Here is a 14,027-nt window from a genome sequence, read left to right as displayed (position 1 = left end):
TAAGAAGGTAGGCGTTGCACCCATTGAAAATAAGATGAGAGAGAATCGTTTACGGTGGTTTGGACATATTCGGCGAAGGCCTAATGATGCTCCAGTTAGAAGGATGGAGAAATGGGAAAATATATTAGTTAAAAGAGGTCGGGGTAGGCCTAGGAAGACATGGATGGAGGTGATAGGAAAGGATATGAATGCTTTGAACCTCACCGAGGACATGGCATTAGATAGAAATGATTGGAGGAGAAGGATTCATGTGGAAGACCCAGAATGATTTTCTTTTTTGGTTCATATCGCTGACCCCAATTGTTTTGGGATGAAGGCGTAGTTGTTGTTGTTGTATATGTTATATTATAACAAGTTTGAATGCCCGTGTACTTATGAATTTATAATATGTACGCAATGTATACCATCATACATTGGGTTGCGCATACTATGTTGTTTTGTGTGTTTGTATGAATTTGATACATGGTGTATATGTAACGACCCCAACTCATACACGTTAAAAAGTGACAATTTTTTTTTAACATTTGCAGAAACATTTTCAAAGACCCGGGACCCTTACAGTCATAACCAATTCACAACTATAAAGGATTTTACATTACCATCAACGAAAGCAAACCAACTTTATTAATTAAAATCATATAATCTGAGAACATATGCAAATGAATATAAATAAATCAAAATATAGAGTTACTCTATCCCTAAAGAAATCTGTCAAACTGTCGTGCAGCCTTCGTAGCTCCTTATTGTAGCAAGTCCCCTCACTGGGTCTCAGAGGCTATGAAAAATATAGAAATAAGGGTATCAGAATCATAGATCATGTGTACGAGTCATTCTAATGAATCATATAAGTAAAAAGAATATAAATAAGATTCATGCAATATTTTAGAGGACTACAATTACAACAAATTCATAATTTAATTAATCATTCATGCAATAGAGAACAATTATTAAACAATACAGAACACTATTAAGCAATGGGAAACAAGTATCATACATTGGGGAACGATGAGCATGCAACCATTAATGTAACACAAGTAAGAAATCAAGTAAATATGCATTATCTAATGCATAACAGAGATATGCATGATATCAATGCACATGCATGAATAATTTATTATCTTTTATCAGAGTTTTCTTTTATATACATGTCCCAATTAAATGCACTCAAACTTTTGTTCTTTTTATTATTGTTGCCCGCGGATAATCAAAACGAGTAAACAAATTTTCGAAGTCAAGTTAGGTTCATAATTGTAGCTTAATACACAATTTATATTTTATTATTATGTTTCATACTTAGCCATCGACCGATATCAGGAATCAACATCATCCATCGAAACATTAGAAATCAAAATTTAATGTCGGGACACCAAGAAAATTAACATCCACAGATGTCACTTTCTTGGTATATTAAAAACAACAGTTGTGTTTACACACCACCCCCAGGCAACTCCCTAAAACCGTGGTCAGGAGGTGAATCACCTAGTTGAGTTCAGGGGCACAAAATGCGCACGAAGTTTTAATATTCTCACGGTTTTCCAAAACCGCAACTCCAGGATTCTCACACTAAAGAAGGGACATCCAAGAAAACGTGAATTACACTGTTCTTTTCTTTTTATCTTTTTATTATTTCAATTTCTTTAGTTTGCAATTCAACATGCAAAGCCAATATCATATGTTTCGCAAATCGACATGCGAAACTCATCACGAGACCACAGCCCGTGTCAACATGGAACAGTGCAATTAGTTCAATAAACATTAAGTTGATTTTTGGGATGCATAACAAAAGTTAAACATGGAGCAACACTTGCTCAAGGCCTATATGGCCTACGATGATCCACTTTTGATCACTGATGCATCCAATACAAAAACCATAATGAATATGCCATTTATTTATTCATTTCACATGCTTTCAAATGCACATGACAATTTTCACGTGCATGTGATCACATGATTATACAAAATATATGTTCCTTTTCATGAATCTTCTCATGCTCAATATATGAACATTCATGTGAATATGCATATGCATAACAATATAAATTTCAGGATTTGCACATGTCCACGACATGCATATATAAATAACATTGCATTAAATGGTCCCTTGTCCATGTGTTCGGATGCGTGGATATTGTCCACGACCGATATTGTAAAGAAAAGCCAAAAATTTGTCAAGTTGTCGTGCAACCCTCGTAGCTCCTCGTTGTACCAAGTCATCTCACTAGGTCACAGAGACTGTGAAAAACATAGAAATAAAGGTGTCAGAATCATAGATCCTGTGTACGAGTCCTTCTAATGAATCAAATAAGTAAAAAGAACATAAATAAGATTCATGAAATATTTTAGAGAACTACAATTACAACAAATTCATAATTTAATTAATCATTTATGTAATAAAGAACAATTATTAAGCAAGAGGGAACAATTATTAAACAATATGGAACATTATTAAGCAATGGAGAACAAGTATCATGCATTGAGGTTGTACATTTTCCAGACCAGGGGATCCAGCGTGGATATTGTAAATATTTATAATTGTGATAATCTTCTGAATTGATTGAGATAGTCAGTTATGAATCTATAGATTTGGCTTTTCTGTTGTAGCATGATTATATACTGAATTCAAATGTGAAAATCAAATCCTTATTGATTTTAGATTTTGATATAAGGTTATGATTGTGATGTTTATGCTAGCGTATAGATGAATGACACATCACGCCTACAAATGACTAGTTTTGACTTATTAGGTAAATGATAATATCACACCTACGTAGTTTCATTACAAATGATTGCATTATGATTGTCTGAGTAAATATATCACACCTATGTATCATAATTGATGTGTATCATGAATATCTAACTAAATTACTTAGAAGGTATGTCTGTGTGTTTCACGCTAGAATGTCATATGTGATTTGACTTATTGTTTATAAGAATTATGAATGCATATAAAAATGATTCAATAATTTGAATGTCTTAGATGCATATATATATATATATATATATATATATATATATTATTAATTTATGCGATAACTTGTATGACTTGGATATATATAGATTATATTTTGTTTTCTGAGTTAAGGTTGAATAGAATATTAAGCATATATATATATATATATATTATTTATTTATGCGATAACTTGTATGACTTGGATATATATAGATTATATTTTGTTTTCTGAGTTAAGGTTGAATAGAATATTAAGTGATGAAATGATTTTAAATGCTTTATATTTGAATGCTTGAAATGAATGACTCATAGGACATTGTTTCTTTGTCTATCACTTAACGATTGATGAATAATATATCATGTATTTATATTTAAATGCTTGATATGTTTTCTTTAAGTTTGGGTTTGGGTTGCTTTACCAAACTTTAGCAAGTCTAACCTCGTTTTATGAGGGACAAGTAATGTAGGTAAAATATGATGAGTAGTTGGAGTAAATGACTGGACGAGCTACATCCTCAAGAGTCCACTTTTACCTTGTGATCTTGATAGACATGATCTTTTCGTTTTAAGTATTTGATCATGTAGAGGCTGAACTATTATTTTTTATATACTGATTTGAAATGAAATTAAAACTTTTTATATTTCAGTCTTATATTGTACGTGGTTTGAAATATGTATATCCCGTACATTTTGATTTGATTGTTATCTTTAGTGTAACCCCGTCCAAAGTCTTAACCGTTTTTTAAAATTGTTTCCGCATTATAAGATCTGATCTACTTATACTTATCAAAAAAATTAGTCTCGAAATTTCAATATTTGAACCTATGTCACATGGGTGCGGGTGCGGGTGCGGCACTTTCAAAAACCTTGGGTGCGGGGGTGCGGCAAAAAAAATTATATATATATTATATAATTTTTAAGTTTTATCAGTTAACAACATTAACACTAATGAAATAAAAAACAATTGTCACAATATCATCAAATCAATCCATCATGCATGCAATAAATCAAATTAACAATCTACAATTCTATTAGCTCTAGCTTTACTACAGTTATCCGAGTAGCAGGTGCCATCAAACAAACTATAACTGATTTATTGAGTCATTCGCAGTTTCACTGTCTGAATTAGTTCATACTTCATACTTACACATGCATGGCTTAATCTTTGAGACAAGCATATGACTATTGGCATGATCAACCAGGTAGCATCCCTCGTAAATGTCGCAGCACTGGCCCGAAGGCCGCGCAACTACGAAGTGTCATCCGTCGATTCCGACATTGAAAATATCAGTGCAGGAAGGAGAGTTGTTTTGACTCCCCACTTGAGCCAACACATACCGAACATCCGAAAGCCCACATAGCGGCAAGGGGAGGAGCCGAGCCCCCTCCCTTCGCCCTCTTTGTGCAGGGGAGGGGTCGAGCCCCCTCTCTGCACTCTCTGTTGGCAGGGAAGGGGCCGAGCCCCCTCCGTGCGCCCTCTTTGTGCAGGGGAGGGGTCGAGCCCCCTCCCTGTGCTCCCTATTGGTAGGGGAGGGGCCGAGCCCCTCCCTGCGCTGTATGTGTGCAGGGGAGGGGCCGAGCCCCCTCCCTGTGCCCTCTTTGTGCAAGGGAGGGGTCAAGCCCCCTCCCTGCACTCTCTGTTGGCAGGGGAGGGGCCAAGCCCCCTCCCTGCGCCCTCTTTGTGCAGAGGAGGGGTCGAAGAGGAGAGGAGGAGAGCTGAGGGAGTCAGAGAAGAGAGTGTACCTGAAGAGGAGCGGTCAGCAGTGGCGGCGGGGTTCGGCGGAGCGGTCGGCGGTGGCGGCGGGGTCCAGCGAAGGCTTCAGGAGGAGAGGTCGGGAAGAGAGGAAGGGAGGTTTAGGGCAATGTTTTGCCCTAATCCTCCCCCTCAGCAACACATTTATCGGGCAAAAAAATTTGTTTTTTTAAGTTTAAAAAAAGACACAAATGACCTTGGGTGCGTTGACCACACCCAGGGTCAGGTTGACCACATCGGGTGCGACACCCGCGTCGCGTCGACTCGGGTGCGGCACCCGTTTTGCCGAGTCCCTGTGACATAGATTTGAACAATAATTAAGGTCAAAATTTTAGGGGCGTTACACAAAATCCTGACAATTTATAGACTGGGCCCCAGTTGGACATGTAGCTAGCATCTCTGCAGAGGAACTACGAGAAACAAGGCTGCCATCACCTTCTATACTATAGGTTTTTTATGCAATATCAACTTCACTTTTTCTGGGGGACAAACTGAAAGGACCAACATTCTCTATATTGTCAAGCAACTCATTTTCTTGAGAATTACCTGCACATATGAAAATTGAGCTAAATGGTCATCTTAGTGGACTAGAATCAAATCCACATGAGAAATTGATTCTTCAGGTGCTTTAATAGGAAAGTTATCAAGTCCAGAACAAGGAGCAGAATTTGCACAACTCTTCAAGGAGATTGACGAAATTCAACACAGAGTTGGTATGCCAATCCACTTTCGGGGTGTAAATAAAGATGCTACTATTTGAACCACAAAGTCCTTAAATGGCAACACGTTCTTGCACATGACTTGTCATCTGCGTCACATGGACAAGGACACATTTGATACGACACAAGGTCTGAGAGATTTTCAAAAGTTAGTTTTCCTTGGAAAAACCTTTGGAGTTTAAACTTTTGAAAAAAATATAAATACTCATAATAAAGATAAGAAAATAATAATCTTGCATTTTTCTTTGTGCAAAAATATAAAGAAAAAGTTTTAAAAGGTTTTAAAATATAAAATAAACAAAAAATTAGAAAATATAAGCTTAAAATATAAAAATAAGTTTCCCCCCTAAAAATATCATGATATATTGCCGATAATATTGATTGATCTTAAATCAACTATATTATGGAGATATTTGCAAAATATCAGCCACATTGGTGACACTGATACATATAATCCAATACAGGCTTGGTTGTGTCCCTGAAGTTGTTGAGTGCCCAATGGGATGTGTCGACACGGGACACATATGCTAAGTGTCAGTGTCACAGCTCGTCATCCCTAAATAATAATATGCACATGCTGCTGGTATTTGGTATTTTGTTATGGCATGTAATTTTTGTGTCATCGCATATTAGGCAGTTCAATTGTATTTACAAGTTGGATTATCCTTATCACTGTAATATAATTACCATGTCTTGTTTTTTGTTATTCACAAGGTATCAGAGCAAGTCTTGAATTATCCATATGCCATTTGATCAATCAATTTATATCTTGTTTCCTTTCTTGAAAGGAAACATGAGAAAAGACAAGAAAGAAAGGCCCACTTCTAATATATAGCTTTCTAGAGTTGTTATTTTCATTACACAGGACCACATCACAACATCAAGTTATGCCGTAATGACAGATGATAAATCATGATTGTCAATATTTTGGGATGTAGATCCAAAAGAGTTAGATTTGGAGGGATTGCCAATATTTTGGGATGTAGATCCAAAAGAGTTAGATTTGGAGGGACACATGAATTGAATGTCATGAACATGAATCTAGATGAGCCAACTCTCCCTCATGTTTAGAATTTAGATATACGCTTCAATAAATAGTGTGTGAAATTAAAGAGATTGAAGAACAAACATTTCGATGTGATATTTTAGTTGATGAAATATTGTTTGGGTGGATCAAATTAGATCTCAACTGTTATTCTAGTTGTATATATCCAAACCTTTTGTGGTTCTTATGAGTTTATGAGTTGTCATTTATCTGCGTGTGATAACTAGTTAGCTTATACTTTGTTGTAGACATGAATATAGACAAAGCCAGCTATTCCATCCTCTTAACATTCATGCTTCAATGAAAGGGGTAAAAAAAGGTGACATCGAGAGTCAAGAACAAACAATTTGATGACATTCTAGACAATGACATTATTTGTTTTGTGTAACTTTTTTGAAGTTAAGTAGATTAAATTAGATCTAAACTAATTCTAGTTGTTTACACCCAAACCTTTTGTTTCTTATGAGTCGTCATTTATCATGTATGTGATAACTAGTTCTTTTATACATCATTGTCCGGGATGGCAGTGGGGCGGGGCGGGGCGGGGGACAAGGTTTCCACCCCCGCCCCGCCTCAAAATTTTATCCTCCACCCCCGCCCCGCCTCCGCGGCGGGGATGGATTTTATCCTCCACCCCCGCCTTCATCCCCGTTTCATGTCCTCCACCCCCGCCCCGTCCCCGTCCCTGTCCCCGCCCCGCCCCCGCCCCGTCCCCGTCCCGACCCCGCCCCCGTCCCGACCCCGCCCCCGTCCCCGACCCCGCGGGATGAGCGTGCTCGTCACCGGCGCCGCTGGCTTTGTCGGCACCCACGTCTCGCTCGCCCTCCGGAAGCGCGGTGACGGTGTCGTCGGCCTCGACAACTTCAACGACTACTACGACCCCTCGCTCAAGAAGGCCCGCCGTCGAATCCTCGGCGACCACGGCGTCTTCGTCATCGCCGGCGACATCAACGACGCCCGGCTCCTGGCCAAGCTCTTCGACCTCGTCGCCTTCACCCACGTGATGCACCTCGCCGCCCAGGCCGGAGTCCGGTACGCTATCGAGAACCCGGCGTCCTACGTGCACAGTAACGTCGCCCGGCTCCAGGGTTAGGAAATTAGGGAAGGGAGTTAGGGTTAGTAAACAGTTCATCTGAGTTGGGGGCGGGGATGGGGCGGGGCCGGGACGGGGATGGGCCGGGGGCGGGGCGGGGATGGGCCGGGGCGGGGCCGGGGCGGGGATGGGGCGGGGCGGGGCGGGGCGGGGGAACGTGCCAGTCCATCCCCGCCTCCACCCCCGGACGGGGATGGATTTTAACCTTCATCCCCGCCTCCATCCCCGTTTCATACCCTTCATCCCCGGTCCAAACGGGGCGAGGCGGGGCGGGGCCCCGCTTTCCCCCGGTCCACTGCCATCCCTAATCATTGTGGACATTTAATAGATTGTATTAATATTGTTGGTAATCACTCACCATTTGTAGTTTGTTGCTGCTATCTTCTCATCAAGTGATTATGTGCACAAATTTTTACTCATTTAGTTGTGTCCTTTCTTAATGATATTGACTCTTGAGTGCATAATCTTCTGGTGTGTGTTGTGTTGTGTCCCACTTTTGAACACTACTTTTGAACATTTCTAAAATCCTCGTCCTGTATTATGTCATGTCAGCATCTGTGTCTATGCAACATAGCCCATAACAAATGGGGGATAACTAATCTTTTAATCCATTGTCCACACTCTCCAGTGCATGTGATTTCAGCAATTAATGATGTCTATACAAATTCATAACCAGGATAGCATTTTATATAACAATTTGTAATATTTCATAATTTTTCCATGATTTTTTAGCCCAAAAATAAAAAATTTAAATTATATATTTATATTAAATTAATAAAAATCGTAGGAAACAACTCGATATTAGGTGATGTCAGCTGGGTCTGGGCTTGGTCCAGAGCCCACTGGCAAGATCTAATTGTGTTAATTAAAATCTGAGAAATTTATTGTTTTTAACCCTTAAATTCTGGTTAAATTCAAGCAAAATTTATTTAAGACCACCATTAGATCCGCCTCGGAACCTAGATCTCGTAGAAGATCTGTTTTCTCAAAATCGGATTACGGTTGGCCCAAAAAATGCATTTTTCAAAAATGATCGGATTTTATTTTTTAGTTTTTTTGGGGTTGGATCGGACTGGACCCGCTCCGTTGGACCAAAGTTAATGTGGATCTGAACCCATTCTAGGATCCATATTGACAAGGATCCGGTGCAGGTTGAGATCCATTTGGATTTGGATATGGATTTTAATCCTGAATCCAATTTGGATCCATAATCCATCCATGGCAATTTTAGAACTAACATGAATTTAAAGTTTTAAAAACAAGTAACTTTAAAATAGACTAAGGATCTACCCCATATGGACTTCCAGTAGGGGGCGTCCCCTTAAAATATTCCAAGTATAAATGAAAAAACTAAAATAATAAAAATAATAAAGTCCTAAAAATATAAAAGAGATAAGGAAGTAGAGTTCTGCACTTAGTAGAACTCTACCCATATAGGAGAGAGTCTAGAAGGGGACGTCACCCTCCTCACTAGAAGGATTAAGAAAAAATATAAAAAGGCTAGAGGGAGCTCCTCTCTAGAACTCGTGTTCTAGAGAGAGAGTTGAGAAAAAGAAAGAAAGAGGAAAAATCATGGGGTTTGGAAAGAAGAGAGAAAAGTGGAAAAAGAAAAGAAGAAAAACAAGCATCCGTTGATTTTCTCTAGTTTTTCATACTTCGAATCAAGGTACGGGTTTCTCTCTTAATTCACACGGGAAAGGAATATGTATAAATCGATTCGAGAATGAGTTTAGAGGGGGAAAAAGGAAAATCTAATTTCAAAACAATATATATTGTTGATTATATATATACATATATTTATTTTTGTGAGTGCCGATTTCATGAATCTGAATAATATATATATATACATAATTCAATTCTATCGATTTACTTGCTCATGCATCTGAAAATATGCATGTAGTTCATATTTATCGATTTCATTAAGCATGCATCTGAAAATAGATAGGTAGTTCAGATTTGTCAATTTTCCTTATGCATGAGAATATATATATATATATATATACTTTAGATTTGTCAATTTTCCTTGTTCATGCATCTGAATATATATATTAATATATACTTCAGGTTTGTCAATTTTCCTGGCTCATGCATTTGAAAGTTCAGATTGATTGATTTCATTGCTCATGCATCTGAAAAAAAAAAGTGTAATTCAGTCCTGCTGATTTTAAGTGCATGCATCTTAAAGATATATTTTCAATTGATCGATTTTGTGAGCCTAGACATAGGTCTTGCCCTAGTTGTCAATTTCATGAACATGTGATATGTATATGTTACTTTTTAATTTTAAGCCTGCTGATTATATTTTTTGTTATGAGTTTGAATCATGTTTACAATGAATATTTAGTGTTGGTTGATCTATGTACATAAAACTGATCATGTACCTGAATCTGGACAACAACTAAATATTTAGTATTGGCCGATCCATGTAGATGAATCTGGCCATCAGCTAAATATTTAGCGTTGGCCTATCCATATACATGAATTTGATTATGTAAATGAATCTGGCAAGCAACTGAATATTACATGTTGGCCGATCCATGTACATGAATCTGAAAAGCTGTGGATATTTTCTTGATTGGTCGATCCATGTTCATGAATCTGATCAGGAATTATGTGTCTATTTATGTTTAGCCGATTCATGCACATGAAGCTGATCGTATGCATGATTTGCAGTCAACTAGTCATATACATGAATATGTATTTTCTGATAAGGCAGATAAATCTGATCCTAAACCGATCAGTTTGCAATTTGCATATCATATGCATGAATGTGAATATAACTAGATTTTTGCAATCCTATGATCATATGCATGTTTGGTTGATCATAAATGATTATATATGTGAGTGAGGCAAATCCCAGGATATTATAGGTTTTTTTTTAAGAAGATATAGAAAGAGCTATGAAGAAGAACATAGGAATATAAGGGATAGAAGAAACCAAGAAATACAATGGGGATAAGGACAAACAAAAAGAAGTTGCATATATTAATATTAAGATAGCTTCAACAAGTTTTCTTGCTCTTTAGTGAGATAACTATGATAAGAGTGTCCTAAGAATGGTTGTTATGGGAATCCTAGAAACTTGAATTGGTGCTCCCCAGTTCTGCTCAATGGCTTGTGCTATCTTGTTAATTCCTTAAGAGATCCTCGCAGATCCAAAATGACAATGCGAAAGAAAATTTTCTTGTTGTGAGAATCAGCGCATAAATAGGTGGGCAATGTTCCCAAGACAAATGTGGTTTGAATAACGTATACCTCGCAATTGCATATGATTGGAAAAAATGTGCTCACAAAAGAACGAAGAGTAGGAAATGCTTTTGCTACAGCTAGATTGCAGATAGATTCCACCTTTTCCTCCTACCTTCCACTAGCTACCTTCCAACGGCTCACTCTTTTACACCCTCATTTGTTCTCAAATTGACTGCTATTATAAATTACATGAACACATGACAAGACATACAGCTAATCAGAACAATAAGAACAACCACAATCAATTCTTCTTGGAGGCTCTTCTTTTCAGGTAATCAACATACAAGCAATTAACTGGTACCCTAAGTTTGGTGTTTACCCCACCAATCGAATATAGCAAGACGCAGAAAGTAATAAAATTCCATGAGGCAAATACTAACCTAAAAGAACAAACCAGTTGCATTCATCAACACTAAGCATCAAGGCTTCCATAATATAAGACATATAACACGGGAAAATCAATGCACCTTACAAACTCCAACCTACATCCTAAAACCACATAAAATATGGCGGTTAGAGCATACCAACGATTGTTCTTAAGTAAGGATCAGAACTAATGGCACCTTAGGCAATGTGAAACATGGGTATACTGATTTTAACATAAAATGGAAACAGAATAGCAATAACCTTAATCAACAATTTCCTATAACAACATAAAAAGAAACAAACGCATAATATTCGATTACAATTTTCATATTATCCTGAACTGCATGCGTTTGCTCCAAGTTTTTCAAAGCCAAGCCTATCAGCTAAATTTTCCATTCCCAGACTACAACTCGAGAAAGAAAAACATAAACCCATCAACTTCCACACAGACAATAACCAAGATAACATCTTAACCCCAAAAAAAATTGTGGGCATCACGTCTAATGCAAAAAAAAACATTAAAGTGGGAAAAATCGCAACTTTGGACATATTTGAGACATTTTTTTGTGGGTGCCCCATCAAACTATACCAATCAAAGGAAAAATCGTCCATCGGAAGGATTCAAGAGGGGGGAAAAGAGGGAAACATCGGGTACCATATTCCCGTTTGGGGATGATAGAACGCTCGCTGGCTTCCTCGAGGAGCAAGGCATCCGAACCTGGGGGGTCCTCGTCGGGAATCTCGCCGGGCTTTTGCATCTTCCTTCTTGCTTGAAGCGCGCTGTAAGCAGCAGGATAGACTTAAGGTGGTGCGCTGTGAGGGGCGACGATGGCCCGCCTCTCCTCCTCCTCCTCCTCCTCCTCCTCCTCCTCCCTAACCCGCTGAACCAAACTAGGCCTCGTCTTGTTTCTCCATTCCCATTTTCGCAGAGAGAGAGAGAGAGATTGTTTCCGACACTCGTGCCCCAAACACGTGCCTGACGGTTCGCGGCACGGGCTTCTCCCCGACGTAGGGATGTCAATGGGGCTAGACCGTTTGACGAGTAGTCTAGATTCAAATCCCATGAGCGTCATTCCTGCTTAAGCCCAAGCTTGTCGACTCCCTAAGAGAGAGTTTTACGCTAACATGAATAGAGACCGTAAGTACGGAAGGCTGAGCCAGCACGGTTAGGTCTCTTGGAGCTGTTTCTCTCAGTAAAAAAAAATGTCAATGGATAGGATTTTATCTAATATCCGATCACTTCGGTTAATTTTAGTTGGATTTATAACCCAAAACCATATCCGATTATAATCTGATGCAAATATAATTTTGATTTTTTGTTATCAAATCCTAAAAATATCAAAATCTGTTTACATGTAAAAAAGCATATCTGAAATGAGCTTTTCACCATTCGAATCAGAATCCGTTTAGCCAACATCCAATTAGTTAAATGTGGTATTGGCCACATCATCTCCCAATCTGCACCATTTATATCCCTCCTCATCCTCGTTTTGCCGATATAATATGGTATTGGCCACATCAAGACACACCTATTGTGAAAATCTCGCTTTTTATAGGGTTAACATTTAGTCATGTGGCATGATGTTCGTATTTCTTTTTTTATAGTTTTTGTATTGCTTTTCATGAAAGTTTGGTCAGTGGGAATATGTTTTGACATTTTCTCATTATGACATTTAGGTATGATTTTATAAGTTGAAAAATAAATGACCGTGCAATATTTCTCAATTAATAAAATCATATTCTTTTATAAAAAAACACAATCCAAGAGATGGATCCCATTGTTTAGACTATGCTGAATCTATATGTGAGGTCCGATTGGGTTGATATGATCCACCCCTATGATTTCTAGTTTATTACAATCAAGTTAACATGACCAAATGTTACCCCGCCTTTTAGTCAGCTTATGTATAGTAATTTTGATAAAATCAGCTTTTAATCATGATAATAATAGAAAAACATTTTTGTAGTATTTTACATTATTTAAATTCTATTTATTTGTTTATATATCATTACGCATGCTAATATGTTTATGAAATTTTCTCAAGAAAAATCAAGATTTTCAAATTATTGTGAATTTTCTCATGTAGAGATTTTTCCTAAAAAGAGGTTTATGACATCCTAAGGAATGCCTGTTTTGGTCACAACTAGGGGTGTCAATGGGTGGGGTTTGGTTCCGACTCAGGTGAAATCATACCTCAGACCTTATTTGAGATACTGGTATCGGGTCCGAGCTCAGGTCCAATCGGATTCACCATAAAAGAAATCATACCTGAATCCTATAAGGATTACATGAACCAGACCTGGACCATACCTTGTAAAGTAGTTTTTTTTTAATCCTTTTTACATTGAAAATTTGTGGATCTTAGTCGTCTGATATGAAATTTCACAAACCATAACTGGATCCATATATTAACCAAACCCCCAACCCGGATTATATTTATCACCACACCCTGACCCTATAGGGTTTGGTATGGGTCCGGTCCATGTCAAACCCGACCCATTAACACCCCTAGTTGCAACTGTGATTCCTTAAATGTGATTCTCAGCTGTAGTTTGATCATAGGTTCGCACTCCTGACCAACTTTCACATGTTAGTTGTATATAATCATAGATGATAATCATAATCACATTTAAGCTTTCACATGTTTGTGTTGCCCTGTGAAAGTTTCGTGATTGTGATTTGTAACCACAAGAATTTGAGAAAATCTCACTTTCATAGGGCATCAAACCAGTTTGTGTTGTGTTCACATCATTTGCAATTTTTTTAAGGGAATGTAAAATTGTTTTAATATTTTTATTATTATTATTATTATTATTATTATTATTATTATTATTATTATTATTATTATTAT

General features: G+C 37.8%; 1 protein-coding gene across 2 annotated transcripts in view; it reads right to left on the bottom strand.

Moving 5' to 3' along the window:
* LOC149822792 (uncharacterized) overlaps positions 1 to 11,992 on the bottom strand; it is a 98,100-nt gene extending 86,108 nt beyond the window's left edge. For both annotated transcript variants that reach the window (XM_089981264.1, XM_089981265.1), the window contains exon 1: positions 11,831 to 11,992. In XM_089981264.1, coding sequence (XP_089837390.1) covers positions 11,831 to 11,933 — 103 coding nt within the window. In that variant the 5' untranslated portion in view covers positions 11,934 to 11,992. The remainder of the gene's footprint in view (positions 1 to 11,830) is intronic.
* Positions 11,993 to 14,027: the final 2,035 nt, after the last annotated feature.

This window comes from Nuphar pumila, chromosome 11 (genome assembly GCF_984573655.1).
Source record: "Nuphar pumila chromosome 11, dmNupPumi1.hap1.1, whole genome shotgun sequence".
Lineage (NCBI taxonomy): Eukaryota > Viridiplantae > Streptophyta > Magnoliopsida > Nymphaeales > Nymphaeaceae > Nuphar > Nuphar pumila.
The sequence above is the reverse complement of the archived record's forward strand: the minus strand, read 5'-3'. Positions and strand labels throughout refer to the sequence as shown.